The sequence below is a fragment of the Rattus rattus genome, chromosome 14 (genome assembly GCF_011064425.1).
Source record: "Rattus rattus isolate New Zealand chromosome 14, Rrattus_CSIRO_v1, whole genome shotgun sequence".
Lineage (NCBI taxonomy): Eukaryota > Metazoa > Chordata > Mammalia > Rodentia > Muridae > Rattus > Rattus rattus.
The window spans coordinates 57508087-57526878 of NC_046167.1; the positions used below are offsets into that span (position 1 = coordinate 57508087).

At 45.2% G+C, this 18792-nt stretch overlaps 1 protein-coding gene across 1 annotated transcript in view; it reads left to right on the forward strand.

Moving 5' to 3' along the window:
- Bmp6 (bone morphogenetic protein 6) overlaps nucleotides 1-18792 on the forward strand; it is a 151959-nt gene that overhangs the window by 101851 nt on the left and 31316 nt on the right. Inside the window, exon 2 of the mRNA XM_032884264.1 lies at nucleotides 18476-18668. Coding sequence (XP_032740155.1) covers nucleotides 18476-18668 — 193 coding nt within the window. The remainder of the gene's footprint in view (nucleotides 1-18475; nucleotides 18669-18792) is intronic.

The following is an 18792-nucleotide window of genomic DNA, read 5'->3' on the forward strand; positions in this document are numbered from 1 at the left end:
TGCAAACCTGCGGAAATGCCTGCTTGCTGATCTCATCGGCCTGTGATCTGAGACCTTGTGACTTAGCCAGGGGGAGGTGGGGAGCCACCCACCCCGTGGACCCTCTCCTACTGTGAGGACCTGCTGTGCTTCTGGGAAAACAGAATGCGAAGTGAACAGTTTAGCTTGGACTGGGTCCGGAGGCAAATCAGCCACTTCACACGGGGATCCTCTGTCCGTTGCGAGTTGTAAGGAAAATGAAGTGAATCACCAAAGCGAAGAATGCGCCGTCTGCTGCGGCCGCAATAATAAAGTATAATGTTTTGAATTAGAGCAGAGAGGGAGAAACTGAGAAACCTTTGGCTGGCCACTTTGTTGTTCCCGTTGTTCCGCTCCCCTCCCCTCAGATATATGCTTGGATAAGAATTTCCTTCTCCAGCCTGGTTTTTCCTAAGCTCAATCCTGAAGTGACACAACAAAGTCGCGTTAGACACGGGCATTATTGAAGAGCAGCAGATCCAAAAGTCACATTTCACCGAAGGCCCCAGGAAGCTGGGATGAGACACCGTGAGAGAACACGCCTCCAACTCAACCAGAGTGTGTTTTCCTTACCCCCACATTTTAATTAGTAAATCAAAACCAAATGAAAAATATAAGTAAAAGCCTGCCACAAATCTGTCACACTCGAAAGGTTCCCAGATTAACTCGTCTTCCTGGCCCTGCATTATTCATCATTGCCGCCCTGTGTGAGGGAAAGGACCCCCAAATACCTTGGTAGGTTGGTATCTCTGGGGACCCCGTGAATAGAACAGCTCCTCAATAGCATTGTTCTGGTGAGGATTACCTGGTTAGCCGAGAAGTTACGTTTCTCTTTAGACAGCAGAGCAGAAGCAATGGCTGGGAATTTTTCTTTCCTTCAGCGTTCTGGGGGCGTCTCTGTCTTGTTTGTTTCCAGTCAGATAGTCACAGGCTTGGCCCTAGTGAGTTTGTATGACTTCTGCAAAGCAGGGAATGTTACCTTTTCAAGTACACTTAGAATCCAGCAGGGCTGGACAGAAGCAGCTTAGCTGAGGCTCAGGGGGGAGAGGGAGACCTCATTGCCCCAGAAAAGGCAAGCCTTGTTGGGAGAAACATTTTGTTAATGTTTTTGCAGGGTCCTGGGATCCAAGTTTCGTCTATTAAAGGAAAAGAGAGGCCCCGTTTTGTTTGTGTGCAGATCACGTGGCTGTGCTAGGACGCTGTTTGTACCCCCATAGTGGTATCTTTTCATTCTTGCGTTTAGAGCCCCCTACCACCCTCCGCCCCCCACAAGGCATCAACACAATCCTGCTAAGACCTCCATCCTCTCATGATGTCTTAGCTTTTAGTTTGACTGGAAAGTCTTCCAGGGTGCGACCTTGCAGTTGCCAGGCCAACCAGTGCTTGAGAAATGCAGTTCTGCTGGCTTTAGGATGGGGTGGGGTTTGGGGAGAGGTTGTCCCCTCATTGGACAAATACATGCTGCTACCTGCTACAAGCTGCCAGGGGCACTTGAGCCGGATGAAACACAAAACGGAACTCCTCGTCCTCACTTCTGGGACACACCTGTGTTTTCTTTTTCCCTCGTCACTGGCCTGAGCGTTAGAGAGAGGAAGCTTGAGGAGGGCTGTGTGCAGGTGGCCTGGCGAGGTACATGTGTTAGCCTCGGAGCCTAGACTGCCCTGTGCCAACCCCATGCGGGAGAGGTTGGGAAGGATCATGAGAAAGGACTCTACCCACATCCCTGTGTTTGGTTCACCGAGTGCCACGCCACGGATTATAATAGGTTATCTGATGTGGTGTAATTTGATAGGAATATGAACTTTGGCAACCTTGGGAACTGAAGCAGGGGACTGGCCTATTGGTTCTTTTTTTTTTTTTACACTTTCAAAACTTGAATGTTTCATTGAACCAAATAGCTCCATTGTTACGGTTAAGTCCACTGTGGCAAAAGCCAAGATTTAATGTTTTGGGGTTTTTGTTGTTGTTGTTTCTTTTTGCCACCCAGTTTGAAAAACAGTTGCCCAGCCCAGCATAGGTGAACTCTCAATTCTTCAGGAGATGGTTTTTTAGTTTGGAGGTTTTTATTTTTCCTCTTCTAGGCTTTTTCCTGGAAGTGGTAAAAAAAAAAAAAACAAAAACAAAAAAAAAAAAAAAAAACAAACAACAAAAAAAAAAAAAAACAAAAAAAAAAAAAAACCAAATTGGTCAGATAAGCAGATGTTAACACAGTCCCTGGTCGTGGAGAGTTTGCTAAACCAGGCTCCAGATAAAAGAAACAGTTGTGTTTTCTGGTGGGCCCAGGGGCCGTTGGAGTCTACAGATTATGTTTTGCAACAAAATATCCTGTCACTTTTTCTACCTCAAAGGTCTCCTCACCAAAGAGTAAACACAAGCAAATCTACTCAAAAGGAATTTTGAAGCCACAGTCCAATATGTGATACAATAACATAAGCCTGTCTAGAGTTTTATGGCTACCCGGAAAGACTGAGAACGGTTAAAGCACTTGCACCGTCTTCCTACCCACATCTTCTGCACACCTGGCTTTCAGAAGAGCGCACAAAAGTCATTTGATGAGGGTTCCTCGCTTTTGAACGTTGCCAGAGTTTGTTCTGGCGAGAAGGCTTCTCTTGTCTTTGCTTGTCTTCAGCCTCCTCTCTGCCCTTCTCACGGTATTGATCACAGTGCTATCCTGTTCAGTTTTTTTAACAATCAGTGTGCAACATCAATCCAGTTCTCCCTCTCAGACTCTCTTCTGTGACCCCTCCAGATTAAACTCCTTTCTGTCCAACTCGACAGATGCTCACTGTGGACCTACTGCGTGCTGGGCACCAGGCTCTGCACACTGACATGACAGTATGCACCAACTTCCCGGCGTCTTTCTCCGTTGCACTACGCAGCTGACCTTACGTTGAGATAGGAAAGAATGAGGAGCTACCGTTTAATCAAGTGTATTTTGGGAAGATGGAATCTTTTGGAATAGGCTTAAAGTTGAGGTGTATGTTAATCAGTGCACTAAAAACTGCTGAATCACTTACTGCAAAATGGCTGGCATTTTATGTGATGTGAATATCACAATGATTATATAAAAATAATGGAGGAGGAAAAAAAGTAGGCGTGAATCAGGTCTGCTGCTGTGAATGAAAGGTGTGATACAGAAATTTATCCCTCCTTCTTATGCGTGGTCACCCATGCTATAACTTGACTGTAACTGAAAAAATAACCCAATAATGATTGGATTAATTTCCTTCTTTTGCTTTATAAAACTTAGCATGCTTGGAGTTTAAATCCTGGGGCATCCTTTTGGCCTGTAGGAACTGCTGCTTTAAAACCAGCAACCCCAGGAGAGCCACCGTGCAATTCAGCTCTTCTCAAATCACTCCTGAATCTCAGGGGGAAAGGTCACTAGGGCAGAGGTGAGAAGCCTGCCATTTAATTCTCACTCCACACGTGCCCTGAGCATACTCCAGAGCCCAGGACAGAGCGCCCAGTCATAGCTAGTGCATTCGTCACCCCTGAGCTCCCAGCCCTAAGCCATCTCTTACAGGCTTGGAGGTGAGCATGCCAGGAGGCTGCCCTATGTGTGAGCTTACAGTGCAGCAGGTGACAGCCTCGATTCTGCTGATTCCCATGAGACCTTATGGGAACTGAGAGTAGAGGGCACCAAAACCAGCAGGGGTGGGTAAGTGAAGGAAGGCAGCCATCAATCACTGTAACACACACCGAAGGGGGAACACCTACAAAGAGGAAAGGCTCCTTTGGCTGTGGTTTTGAAGCCTTCCACATAGGGTCAGCTGGCTCTGTTGCTTTTATACCCGTGCTAAGGCAGCTTCTCATGGGAGAAACACACGGCGGAACACAGTCGCTCACCTCGTGAGTGTGACAGAACAACATGGATTCCTTCCATGGCCTGAATACGAAATCTTCCCCAGAACCTCGTCCTTGGAATGCTTGGTCCCCGGCTAGCAGTTCTATTCTGGGAGGTTCTGGAAACATTAGAAAACAGGATCTTGCGGAAGGAAGTAGGCCACTGGGTGTTGATCATTAGGAGTGTCTTGTCCTGGGCCCTTCCGGTCTCTCTCTGATCTCTGGCCACCATGTTGTAAACTGCTAGATGCTGTCACATCCTCCTGACCTGCTGGACAGATGCCTCTGAGATGGTGAGCCACAGTAAGTATGTCTCCTCCTTCTGTCATAGCAATGGGAAAAGTAGCTACACGGAGTCTATTCTCCTCTTCAGGGTCAGATATCCAGTGACGTCCTAAGACTGCCTGTCTGTCCATCTCTTAACGCTTCTTCCAGTAACACTATGCTATGGGCCAAGTCATTAGCCCAGGGACTTTTGGGGTGCTCTTAAGATCCAATTGTAGCAAAAGGCTTCCTGGGATTGAGTCTTACCGGACGCTTTAAGGATTTATTATTGTTATATCTAATTACGTGCAGATGTGTGTGATACACTGAATTAGTGGCCAAGGAGGCCAGAACAGGGCATCCGATCCCCTGAAGCTGGAGTTACAGCTAGTCGTGAGCTGCCTGACGTGGGTGCTGGGATCTGAACCTTGGGCTGTCTGCAGTAGTACAAGCTTTTAGCCACAGATCCATTTCTCCAGCCCCTCAACTGCAGCTTCAGAAAAAAGTACCACATTGCTCTCACAGACTGAACATTGGTGTCCCCTCTCTCAGCTAGATTCTTGTGTTCAGATCTGATAACATGATAGCGTGAGAAGTGAGGGCCTTGGGAGGTGACTGGTCATCAGGCCAAGAGTCTTCATGAAGACTCTTGTCTTGAGTGAAATTAGTATTTGCATTTACATATGTGGTCCCATAGAGCTAGGGAGACGGCTCAGCGGTTAAGACTGATGGCTGCTCTTCCACAGACCCGGGTTTGATTCCCAGCACCCACACCAGGTGGTTTACAACTGCTGGTAACTCCTTTTCCAGAGGAATCTAGCAACCTTTTCTGGACTCACACATATGCACATGCCATCCCCCCGGCACACACATGTACATGTAATTAAAAACTAAAGTATTTTTAAAGGAAAGGGTTGCGAGAGGCTGAGAGTAGAGTTTAGCGATGTACTAGCGTATTCGTATTAGCATAACTTTTGCTGTGGTTTCGGTTCCCTCAGAGCCATAGAGGAAGAAATGGAGCCCCAGAGGCCGCCTTGCCGAGAACCACATGAGAACAAACTGAGGAGGTTCTGCCTGGGAACCGGGCCCTCAGCAAACCCTGGATGTGGTGGTTTGATCTTGGCCTTCTGGCCTCTCTCTGTAACTGTGGGGAATACATGTCCATGGTCTAAAAGCCATCCAACCTATGGTTTAAATTTGAAAAAGATATACACATTAAAGAGCTTCTTTGAAAAATGTCCTGTGCTGGGGCTTGGTTGTCAACCTCAGGCTCTAACAGGAGACGGAAGAGTCTCCAGGAGGTGCCCTGGTGCAGGGGAGTTGGAGGAATCAATGTTCCTGGGAGTAAAACACCCGCTTTCAGGAAGAGCAGTGGACTGGAGGAGACACTGCCAGGGATGACCGTGCAGAGAAGGGTTGAAATCGTAACTGTTAGTGGCCTTTGGCCTTTGACTCCTTTTGATTTTGTGGTGACAGTCGGACTAGCTCCAACTCCAGGGACCGTTCAAAGGACAGACAAGGTAATCACTCGCGTGGCTTAACTGCTTTGGAAACGCTTCAGACACGAAGCTGTTTTTACAACGCCCTTGAGATTTAAGAGGGAGGTGTCCCAAATGCTGTCCAAGTAATTTCCTTTTTCAAAAAAGAAATTAGAAAGATAAGACTTCAAAATATGGAAGTTTCAGAGTACATAATCTCTGGACTCCCTGTTGGAGTCTGTCAGATTTGAGATTTAGGGAGGGGGGAGAGGCAAAATAGGTTTGAGACATGAAGGTCAGGGGCTCAGGGATGGTCCTGAGTGGGCATGAGTGTCAGGGATTCTCCTGAGTGCTCATGAGGGTCAGGTTTCGTTCCCATGAACAAGTGCACATACAGGCCAGGTTTCTACAAGAGCAAAGGCTGGCACTGCTGCAGAGCTGAGACCAGCATGGGCTCAAAACAAAGTCAGGGAGCTATTGCTGAGGGTCACACAGCAAGCTGGGACGCCTGGGAAATAAAGTCCTCCCAAAAGCAAAATGGCATTTTGTGAGGAACAACAGAAATATCTATTTAAACACTCACAGTGGAATTTTAACCAAGAAAATATTGAAGAACCCAAACCCCCAAACACACAAGGAGGCACCCTACTAAAGCGGAGGTCATCGGCGAAACGGGAGAGGAGCATCCATTTAACCATCTATTGGAGAATCGTCCCCAGGCTAGACAGAAGCTTCAAGAACTACATGGTAAGAACAATATAGGATGTTCTAAGGAGGCTGGGCAGACGCAACACTAATGAAAAGGAACATCTTCTACTAAACAACACAAGGGACGGACTACGGATTAATTGGTAAGTATACTTAAAGTAACCACTCCAGCTACAACAAGATTAAAAAACGAACAGAGCAATGGAAAGCAGAAAGGACCCAGAGCAGACAAGAGATGAGGAATGTTAGAAACTCCGTCAATTGCCAATCTTGGAGGAGGCAATAAAGAGAAGGAAGCCCAAGCACAATGCTAAGATAATGGAGTTTCTGAGAAGTGATGGGAAACGAGGATCTGCAGATGTGTAAGTCACTGTGTCGTCCAAGGGAGCTAAGAGAAAAAGCACAGTGGAAGCAAACTCCGTGAGAACCAACACCGGGAAGGAGGCTCTGCACAAACCAGGTCGGGGAAGAGAAACTGCTCCTGTGATGCCCTGAGTCCAGGCTCAGTCTCCTCCCCGCCTCCCTGGGAACACGATGTCCGGTATTGCTCTGCTGTGGAGGGGGGAGGTGTGGGAGAATGTCTGCTTTTCCTCTTAGGTTGTTCTAGCTGTTCTGACCAAACGCGATTTTTTTTAATCACTTGTGAAAAAATGTATACCGTGTATATTAAGTTTTCCTAAATGTGGCCTGGTTACTTATCGAGTCCTTGTAAGTTGCTTGATATTAATGGTACCCTGAGATTTCCTGATGCGCATTTGTCAAATGCCAGATGTGTTCCTTGATGGAAACTGGTATCTACTTATTTTCCTACTGAGAGGTTAAGAGTTGAAGCTACCAAGCATATTCCCAACCTAAGATGACATTAATACCTATATTTGGGTGTGAAAATAGAAAATTCTGAGAGTTGTAAAATTTACTTACTTAGGGATTTTTTTTAAAAAAAAACTTATTTATTTACTTACAGTCGTTTATCTATTTATTCATAAAATTTGTTTACTTAGGGTGGTCATAAAATGACTTTTTAATAAGAGACTTGAGGACACGGTGTGTGTAGCTCACTCAGTAGAGTGCTTGCCTTGTGTGCGTGAGGCTCTGTGTTCCGTTCCCGGCCGTGCACAAACTGTGCATAGCAGTGCACGCCTACAATCCTAGCACTTAGGAGGTCATGACAGGAAAACCAGAGGTTCAAGGTCATCTCTTGTATTTTATATCTTTGAGGCCAACCCATGGCTACATCCTATCCTGTTCCAAAACAGCTATAACAATAATGATGCTAACAACGAATGACTTGGGCTGCCTTCGCTATTAGTGACGGTATGTAGGCACTAAATGTTCGTTCACAGCTCACTCGCTCGCTCTTTCTCTCACATGCATATATACTAGCCTTAACACATTGGGACAGAAGGATAGCCCAGAGAAGTTCTTTTGTGGCAGCAGATTTGTCTGTCCTTGTGAGTTGGTGGAGGCGTGAATCTGTGCATATGGTTCACTGTTGAAGAATTGCATACATTTACCCCTAAGCAAATGATATTGGACTGTGACATTGGAATAGATGCAGCCTGGCTAGTGTGCCGTCAGCATCACTTTACTAGTAAGGTGCCACCACTGGGTCAGCACTTACCAAAGGGACTCCTCTACTAATTTTGCAGGCTTCGAGCCTCAAGTCAAGTAATCACATAAAATGAAAAACTTAACCCCCCCCCCACCGTTTTAGACAGTAAGCTTATCTATGAGCACCAGGTCTCATTGAAATACCCTAAACCAAAAAATAATCCCCAAGGTAGTCAGTCAGCTCTTGAGGTATGATGCCCAAGATTGTCATCTGGCCTTTATGTGCATGCATACTGGCATCTACATACACACACACACACACACACACACACACACAACACACACACACACAAATATCAGGCATGTACACACAAACCTTCCCTCAAAAACTCCCACAGTGAGATATTCTACAGATGATCTGCCAGAGTTCTGAGAAGTAGGTGAGTTCTTGGGAAGAGAGAGCTCTACCCCGGCAAAATCCAGGAGCATGCTGTAAGAGAGGGCATCATGAGGCCTCTCACACACAGCTGCACACATTCCAAGTAAAGCTGGGTGTGGTGGGCTACACCAGTGACCCCAGCACTTAGTGAGCAGCAGCAGGAACATCACTAGCTCAAGCTTGAGGATAGCCTAGGCAATATGTTAGATGGGTGGCATGTGTTTCAGTCCCCTGTCATAGGCCTGACTTAGCCCCTAACACAGCATTGAAAGTGAGAGTCCTCTTCTCTATGATTTTAAGGCTGTGCATCTCATGTTGCTATTCGTGTCCTTTAAAAAAAAAAATCCTTGGGCTAATGGAGTTCTTCTTATGTCTGGTTAACTAGCTTTAAAAAAATGACTCAAGAGATTAAAAAAAACAAACAAACAAAAAAAAAAAACAAAAAACACTGAAAAGGAAGAACTCATCTGGGACCCCAATTCCAATAAGCCAAATAGAGAAAGATCATTTTTTGAAATACTTGAGAAAACTTGAGAGGATCAGTTATCCTAGGGAAAGAGTAAGAAGGTTTTAATTTAGCTGGGTATGATCCTGTGATAGATACAGTGTCTATATTTAGTAGGTTATTTTTATTGTGGTAAAAATATACATAGCCTAAATTCATCATTTTAAAAGATGTATCTTTTTTTTTCAAATGTGTTTAAGTGTTTGTCTGCTTGCATGTATGTGCAACCTGTGTGTGCTTGGCAGCTGCAGAGGCCAGAGATGACATCAGTTCCCTGGGAACTGGAATTACAGGTGGTTGTGAACTGCCTGTAACCATAACCAGGTTCTCTGCAAGAGCAGGAGTCACTCTTAACTACCGAGCCATCTCTCCAGCTCTGTAATTTAAAAGCTTTTGGGTATGTAGTCCTGTGGAAGCAAGTATATTCATGTTACTCTCTAGCCATCCCCAGAACATTTTTCTCTTCCAAGCTGGAACTCAATTCACTCACCATGAATTTTCCAATTTCCGTTTCCTCAGTTCCCGGCAACAGCATTCTTCTGCTGTCTCTGATGCTGACCTAAGACATCATATAAATGTAACCATGCACTGTGTAGCCACTGGCGTATGGCTTATTTCACTTAGCACAATGCCTCAAGATTCATCCGTACTGTTGTACATGTGAGAACATTCTTCCCCCTTTAAGGCTGAAGAATATTTTATTGTGGTTACCTACCATGTTTTGTACATGGGCAGACACTTGCCTGGCTCCTGGCTTTTCACTGTTAGACACAGCACTTCTATGTCATGGCCGTAGCATATCCAGAGAGAGAATGACTGGTCCTATGGTAAGTCCACCAATGAACATGTTGATTGTCATACAACCTTCTTCACGGCAGCCATACCTAATCTTCCATTCTGACCAGTAACACCTAAGAGTTCACTTTCTCCCATCTATGCCAGGGCTTGTGAGGAATAGGCTGTGTTTTTAACGGATCCATTCATGGTAAGGGCGAAGAAGAGAGGTGGACTGGTCAACGACATCCACCAACTCTTGTAAGGAAATGCCCATGTGTTTAATAGACCCATCTGAGGGAAGGATGAGGAAGGGAAGATGAGACTAGTCAGGAGTACCCTCAGAATAGCTCTGCCCACCTGCAGGACCTGCAGCCTGTTCCCCAGTTTGAGAAGCAGCTGGGCATCTGCAGGCACCGTCTGCACAGGAACTGTGAGCATGCCTATCCTTCTTCTCCCCCAGCCTCTAGGAGAAAAAAAAAAAACCTTCAAGGGAGAAAGAGAAAAATGAAACCCTATAAACGGCAGTGGTTCACACATAGGTAGTAGATGTGTTTGTTTCTAAGAGGCAAGATGTGGTAGGCACGCTGCTCATGATATGACAAACTTGGGGCAGAGGTGGGGATGGACCAGGCAGGAGTGCAGTGATGCTGCTCACATTCTAGGAATAGGTTGGTTCTTGTCCTACTTCAGTGCAGGCCTCCACGAGCTGCATCCTCCTTAAACCTGTCATCTCTGTTCTTAGGGTGATGATGGACCCTGTAGTGTGGCCCAAGATCCAGGGCCAGTCTGAAGTCTAAACAGATTGAATCTGAGGCAAACAGAGAGAGTAGAGTGAGTTTTGCAAGCCAAGTTCCTTCCACTGAAAGGACAGAATTCTACTGTTCAGTACTGTCCTTTCTGTTTTACTTCGTGTTAAAACAAATGCACTGCTGTAGAAATCTGGAGCGACAGCTGAAAGAACACAGAGCGTTGTTTTGTTTCCACTGACCTTACAAAGGGCAAACAGAAAGTAGGTGACCTCGTACAAGGTTATTACTGCTTAAGAAGAGAAGTTTTAACTGGTCCCTGAAGTAAAAAATTCTAGGAATTATTATTTGCCTTGGAGAAGGCAGCGCTGTTTTACTAGAGAGGAGACTGTGATTTCATTAGTGCAGGATACACTGTTCCCAAAGACAAAGCTAATCACAGAAAGTATTAATTGGCACTATCTAGAGGACCCGGCCCAGGCCTGTTCTGAACTCCCAGGGCTGGATTCTCAAATCACTGCCCGGGACTGTCACAATATTTATTGTGCATATTTGCACGATGTCCTTGGCTCTGCCGAATGGATAGTCTCACCTGATCTTAGGAAATGCTATCCCCACTCAACTGATGCTGTAACTTGAGTGTATTGTCAACAACGTCACACAAGAAAAACAAAGGGAAGCTGAGATTTCACACCACAACAGTAAGGAGGGGTTTATTTGGGCTCAAGGATTGAGAAAGGATACAGTCCATCAAGGCAGGGAAATCACGGCGGCAGGAATCCGAGATGGGTCCATGGCAGCATAAATCAATCGGAAGCAACTGGGGCCATGACATCTGCAGTTAGGAAGCAAAAATCAAACAGGAAGTTGGACAAGACGGAGAAACATTAAAGTCCAATGGTAGGGGCCCACTTCCTCCACTTCTTAAAGGTTCCATCCTTCCGAAACAGAATGGTCGGCGGAAGAGCATCTCTTTAAAACATGTGAGGCCAAGGGGTGCGGGGCGGGGACACGGAACACTCAAACTGTAGTGTTCTATGGCCTTCAGATACACATGGAGGTAGAAACCTAAGTAAGTGGATTCATGTCATTTGTCCCTGTGAGCCACCAGCGCACACTTGGGTCCACACAGCTATATGCCCAATGGAAGCAGAGATGTAGCGAGCTCCCAGCAAACGTATTGGTGGCCACACCCCCTGAGAGGCAAACGTATTGGTGGCCACACCCCCCGGGAGGAAAAGAGGAAGGCAGGACGGCTCACACTAAGGCACCTGAGAAGGTCAGAGAGCTGTGGCAGGAGGGGTTGGGTAAAGAAATGTAGGCACGAGTCAAAGGCTCCCGAGTTATGGCGACTGTGAATGTCCTCTGAGGAGGATAAAAGGAAAGAACGTTCAGTGTTCTCTTAGATGGCAAGGGGCTGTAATTCACATTGTAATAAAGTAATGGCTGCCTCGTTTCTAGGATCTTTATCTTTTTTTATGCCTGTGAGAATTTGCCAGATTCTTTGCCCTTTTTTTTTCTTTCCTTTTTGTTTCTTTTTTTTGAGCTAAGCATTTAGTTCACGTGTCTGTGTGTGCATGCGCGCACACACATGCATGCATGCCTATGGGGGTGTGAGTGTATACACATGTATACATATATGTGCATGCGTATAGAGACCAGAGATCAACCTTTGGTATCTACTCCATTGTTTCCCACCTTATTTTTCCAGGCAGGGTCTCTCACTGAATCTGGGGCTCACTTATTTGGCTAAACAGGCTGGCCTACAAGCCCCAGGAATTCTCTAGACTTGGTGTCCCCTCCTAGTCTCCCAAGGACTGGGATTATATAGATGTACCCTTATCATGTGGGTGCTGGGGACTGGACTAAGTTCTCCTGCTTGCCCTGTGTCCGCTGAGTCATCTCTCTCCATGCTGTTCTTGAGTTTTTGGTCCCCTGATCTTTTCCTTCTGGTTACAGATGTACACCACCTGCCTGTGTCAGGATTCTTTCTTACTCCTCCTGCACGTTGCCTCCCAGTGTTGGACAGTCTTTAACCTTCAGAATCAAAAGCCGTCACCCACTTCCTAGTAGGATCAGATTTCCCTCCGTCCTCCTTCCTCTCTTAGCCTCTTTCCATTTTCCTTTTCTTGAGTTAATTGTCCTGACACTGTCATACAAATCTCCGAAAATATAGTGGCCCAAACCAACAATGCACTGTGATGTTTCAGTCCTTTGTAATGACTGCCTTCAGCAAGATGGTTCTTCCTCAAGGTTTCCTGTGTCAGTTGGTGGCTGTGGCTAGACTTATCCAAAGCACCAATGGACCAGCTGTCCAAGATGGCTTCCTCAACTAGGCGTGATCACACGCCTATAACTCCAGTCCTGGTGGAGGCAGGATTAGTAAATCAAGGCCAGCCTAGTCTTCATAGTGAATTCAAGGCCAGCTTGGGCTTCGTGAGATCTTGTTTCACAAGACAAAACAAAACAAACTTTAGCTAGAAAGATGGCTCAGCACTTGTTGCTCTTGCAGAGGACCCAGGTTCAATACCTTGCCACCCACAATAGATGTCTCAAAGCCACCTATAACTTCAGTTCCAGGGAATATGATGCCTTCTTCTGGGCCCCTCTGGTACTACATGAACATTCTGCATATACATTAATACACTCTATAAGTAAGTACGTAAGTAAATAAATAAATAAATAGTGTGTGTGTGTGTGTGTGTGTGTGTGTGTGTGTGTGTGTGTGTGTGTACACACTATTTTTGAGATAAGGTTTCTATGTGTAGCCCTGCCTGTCCTGGAATTTGCTTTGTAGACCATGTTGGCCTTGAATTGAGAGATCCACCTGCCTCTGCTTCCCAAGTACCGGGAATAAATAATTAAGTCTTTAAAGAGACCTCAAAACTGACTCTTAAACAAGTGTGGAGTGGTCGGACAGTTCTCCTTCTTCCCTTTCTCTCCCATCATATCTACCCCTCTCTTATTCCTACAATTCCATGTTCTCTGCCTGTGTCTGATCTTCTTCATAACAGTCAGTGTCAGGTAGACCCCTTTCATGGTAGCCGTCTTTCCTGTACAGACACACGAGGAAGCTCAAAGTTTACCTCAGCTTTAGTTTCACCAGTGCAGCGGTCCACAGTCGAAACAGGTTACAGAGTTACCTAGGGACAGCGTGAGGAGAGTGCTGTGCTCTGCAAGGCCTGGTTACCACATTTCCCACTTACTGAAAATCATGTCTGTGCCTCTACTTCCTGCAACTGAACTATCTTACTTTCACATATTTCATTTTATGTACATAATTTTTATCTATTCATAGTAAGAGATGGAAGAAATTCTTTGAAGAATTCTTAGGATGCACTCTAAAGAATCTTTAAGAACCCATTTTCACTTGGCTATATCAAAATTAAGTATCCTAAAGTCTTACAGAAAGGACGTGTGACTTTTTTTTTTTTTTAAAGAAAATCTGTTTGAGAAGTCAGATTTGATTCGTTTAAACCAGTAGTGATAACATGTCAACTTTAGAAGGCAGATCAGTTTTAGGGAAAGGTGATCTACCCTCTGTGTGGCCGTCCTTGAGTGAACCCTTCAACAATCTTGCTTTTCATTCTCGGGCACTGACTGGCAGACCTACCGCCGCCGTGAGGACACACCACCATCTGCTTTCTGCCCAGACCTTATTTGACTCTTACTGAAGCTAAAACTTTTTCCTGAAAAATAAAAGAGGGCCCAGGGACCTATGAAGGCCGCTTGCCGCTCTTGCTGAGGACCTAGGTGTGATTTCCAGCACTCTACGGTGTCTTACAACCATCTGAAGCTCTTCCTGGTCTCTTCTGGTGCACGGTCAATGTCATTTCCAACTCTTCCCCCCAGAATAATATTTTATTTAGTTAAGAACATTAATTATTTTCATGTGTATGGGTGTTTTGCCTGCATATGTCTGTGACATAGTTCCAGGGAATCTCATGCCCTCTTCTGACCTCTGAGGACAACGGGCATGTGCATGGCACACATACAGGCACTCAGGCAAAACACTCACTCGTACACATAGAAAATTAAATCTTTAAAACTTTTTGGACTGAAAAAGGAAACAGATAGCTCAAATCTGGAGGGCTGGTCATATAACTATATGGTAATTTTGAAAAAAAATCTTTATTGAAAACTTTGTAGACACAGGTAACCTAATTTTTCTTAGTTTGGGGGGATACCAATGAGTCCTTCTTCCTGAGAGTTATTAGGTCAGCTTTGTTTGTTCTTTTATACTAAGATGCCCAATCTCCAAAGCCTTTCTCGGGAGATGATAGAAAACAGCACACGGAAAGAAATGGGAAATTGGAGGTGGCAAAGTTTGACTTTTGTTTTCTTCCCACAAATCCCTACAAAAGCCCTTCTGTAAGAGATGAATTTGTTTCTGCAATTTCTTTGGAATTTTCATTCAGAAAACTAAGAGGTGCACCCATGTTGGGCGCCTCACAAAAGCCTGTAACTTAAGCCCTAGAGGATCCAGTGTTCTCTTCTGAACACTGAAGACACCTTCACTCAAGAGTATATACCTCCATATAGATACACATGCACTCATAAAATTAAACATAAAAGTGAACTTTGTCAAACAAACTAAAAGGGCTGGGCACAGTGGTGTACACTTACAGTCCCAGCACTCAGAAATCAGAAGCAGGACCATTATTGCGAATTCTAGGCTAGCCTGGGCTACATGGCAAGCCTGGTCTCAAAGAAACAACAAAACAAACAGCTCCCCCCGCCACCCTGTCCCAGGAATAGCTCTCTAGTCAGCAAAAAATGTGGAGTTTGAGCAGAATTAGAGCCTCTGTCCTTTTGCTGTGAACTGCATATCTGGGGTTTGATAATATTTCTCTTACCCAGGAATGAATACAGACAGTTGAAAGCCAACTCCCCCAAATAATAACCAGCAATTAGTTTCTTTTGCCTTTGCGTGCAGAAAAAAGTGACATATACTTTCTTTTCTGATTTTTATTTTTTGTGACATAACTGATAAAAGGGTCCTGTGCTGATGGAGTGTCACAGATCTCCTCTCTGCCCACTGTGGCAGAGGAAACCACCCAAATCACATGCTCGGTGGCTCTCATATCAAGGCAGTGCAATCTTCTAGTCACTGTGCTGCCCATCAGGTCTGTAAATCATATTCATCATACAGAATTTAACTTTGGGATCCCCTTGGTGACTTTCTCCAGATCCCTGTCTAAGAGCTCTTTCCCTTGACCTCAGGAAACCACCATTCTACTCTCTGCTTCTAGGAGTTTGACCTTCCTAGATGCTGCCTAAGAATGAGATCACGTGACTCTGTCTGACTGTGCCTGGCTTATGGTACTTAGCACTATGCCTTCCAGGTCCACCTGTGACTTTCTAGTGGCTCCCCAGTCCCCCCCCCCCACTGCTATATATTTCTATTCATTTTCCTGACCCTCTGCAGTCTTTCCTGTCCCTTCCCATACCTGATCCTGCCCCCCATTTTTCCTCCCCCTCCTCTCCTACTCCCAGGTCTCTCCCTCCCTCATCTTCCATGACTATTTTGTTCCCCCTTCTAAATAGGATTGAAGCATCCACACTTGGGCCTTTCTTATTGTTAAGCTTCGTATAGTCTGAGTTGTATCATGGATATTCTGAACTTTTGGGCATGTTAATATCCACTTACCAGTGAGTGCATACCAAGTGTGTCCTTTTGTGACTGGATTACCTCATTCAGCATATTTTTTAGTTCCATCCATTTGCCTGTAAATTTCCTGAAGTCATTGTTTTTGATAGCTGAGTAGTACTCCATTGTGTAAATGAACCACATTTTCTGTATCCATTCCTCTGTTGAAGGGCATCTGGGTTCTTTTCAGCTTCTGGCTATTATAAATAAGGCTGCTATTAACATAGTGGGGCATGTGTCCTTGTTATATATTGCGACATCTTTTGAGTATATGCCCAGTAGTGATATAGCTGGGTTTTCAGGTAGTACTATGTCCAATTTTCTAAGGAACCGCCAGATTGTTTTCCAAAGTGGTTTTACCAGCTTGCTATCCCACCATCAATGGAGGAGTGTTCCTCTTTCTCTATATCCTCACCATCATCTGCTGTTACCTGAGGTCTGTGATCTTAGCCATTCTCATTGGTATGGAATCTCAGGGTCTGTGTGTTGTACATAGCAGAAAGTCATCTGGGTGTGTATATGCTTTATTTTTTATACATTCATCCACAGGAGGGGAACTAGATCTAGGTACTCTGTGTGTGCATGTGTGCCTATTCATTCATGTATGTATGTATGTATGTATGTATGTATATATGTATATGTGTGTATGGTTCATTAATGTAAGCCATTCATAGCAAGTAACACTGTTGTTGCTTTTTCCATCCATTCCTTTTATCCTGTTTGGGTTCTGCTGTCAAATTTAAAAGCACCCCAGCAGCTTCCTGGCACACAGGAAGACTGGTCCCTACAGTCTCCAGCCCTTGCTTCCATTAGGAGAGGATCATCTTCTGTGAGACTTTACTAGCCTGACTCCTCAACAAAACCTGACACCAAGCTGCAATGGGTAGTTCCGAACCCACGGTCCCAAAATAAAAGGATATGAGTGTGGGAAAGGGACTTGTGCATGTTGACATAGGTGAAGAGAAATGAGAGGGTAGGTTGAGAATAAGAATGCATCACACATGCATGTGGAATTGTCAAATATCAAATTTAATGTTCTACAAGTATTTCCAAGGGACAGCAAGCAAAGCGCAGAGGCCCCTGGAAAGTCAAGGCACGGGGATGGGGGTGGAGAGGACAGGACATGGCCTGTCCTCCACTCATGTCACGGCTCTCAAGTTCAGCACTGGGTGCCCCCTTTCATATCAGCTACAGATGATGCCACATGAACAAAACTGGGGAGGGAAAAGGGGAGGAGAAGGCTAGAAGGGTGGGGAGGTCATTAGCATATGCTAATTATACATAATGATGGACTTCATGATGACCTCTTATATATTATATATTCTGGTCATATTAATTCCTCATTATCTTCATGTGCCCTCTTGCTCCCACGACTCTCTTTCCTCTTTCCAGCTGTCCCTACTTCCATGTCTTTTGACTATCGTTAGGGTTCCTTGAGCAACAGGGTTATTTATAGGAGCATAAGCACCTCACTAATGGCAACACCACAGAAGGCGATGTCTTCCCTCCATCCCATAACTGTTAATCCTGTAGATCCTTGTGTGTGTGTGTGTGTGTGTGTGTGTGTGTGTGTGTGTGTAAAAGTCTCTACCCCTTCCATAACAGGACTAAATCTTATGTGGATCTTAGGTAATCTATCACAGTGCAAAGGCATGGCATGTCCAAGAGACAGTGTCCTATGACATTCCATCCCATCTTGGGCTCTTACATCCCGCCCTCTCCTCTTCAGTGCTCCCTCAGTCTTGGAGGGGTGGCAATGGGCACAGATGTCCCACCTGTGCTGGGCATTCAGTAATCATTTATCACTACTAGATAAATGACATGAGTCTCTGTAGTCCCACTCTCTGCTGCCAATCGAAGTTTCTCTTCCCAAAGCAGGCAACAGAATTGACCTATGGGAATAAACATCAATGTTTAGAAGGTAACTTGACAGTCGCATCACATGTTTTTGCTTGCTTGTTTTTCTTCTGTCTCAGTTTCCTCTCAATTCTCCGTGCTCTGTATGAATAGCTTTGGCAACGTTCACCCAATTAAGCCTCATCATCAGGGTCTGGTGGGCAATTGATCGCATCAACATTTACTTATATTGTTTCAGTGACCAGCAACTCTTAGGAAGGCTTAGCAGGTGGCAAGAGTTCTTTTTCAATATTCCATTCATTCTCAGACTTTTCTGCACAGTCTTTTTTGTTTGTTTGTTTGTTTGTTTGTTTCTGATGAGGAAACCGGAAGCCAAGAGTTAAAGATTCGTGCAGATCATGCTCAGCCAACTGCTGAAACTACAGTACAAACATTTGGCTTCATCTGAGGCAGAAGGGAGGATTTCAATCTCTACCTGCCAGGTTCAACCGGTGTCCCTTCAACCCCTTGGTCTCACTAACCCAACCGCTGGTACCTGGTAATCTGTGAAGTAAAACTGGGGGACATTCATGAGATGAGCCCATGGCACCTGGCCAAGTAACAATAGCTGTCACTCTCTCTTGTTTAACCCTATAGTGGAGTACGACAAGGAGTTCTCCCCACGCCAGCGACACCACAAGGAGTTCAAGTTCAACTTATCCCAGATTCCCGAGGGTGAGGCAGTGACGGCTGCAGAGTTCCGCGTCTACAAGGACTGTGTGGTGGGGAGTTTTAAAAACCAAACTTTTCTTATCAGCATTTACCAAGTCTTACAGGAGCATCAGCACAGGTATGGAGGCTCAAGGAAGCCCAAGGGTGGGGTTGCTCACACTTCTCCCCTCACGCGACCTCAGGTGTCATCTTCGGAAGGCGGTCTGGAGGTCAGGGGCTATTGAACGGGAAGAGCTGCTGTT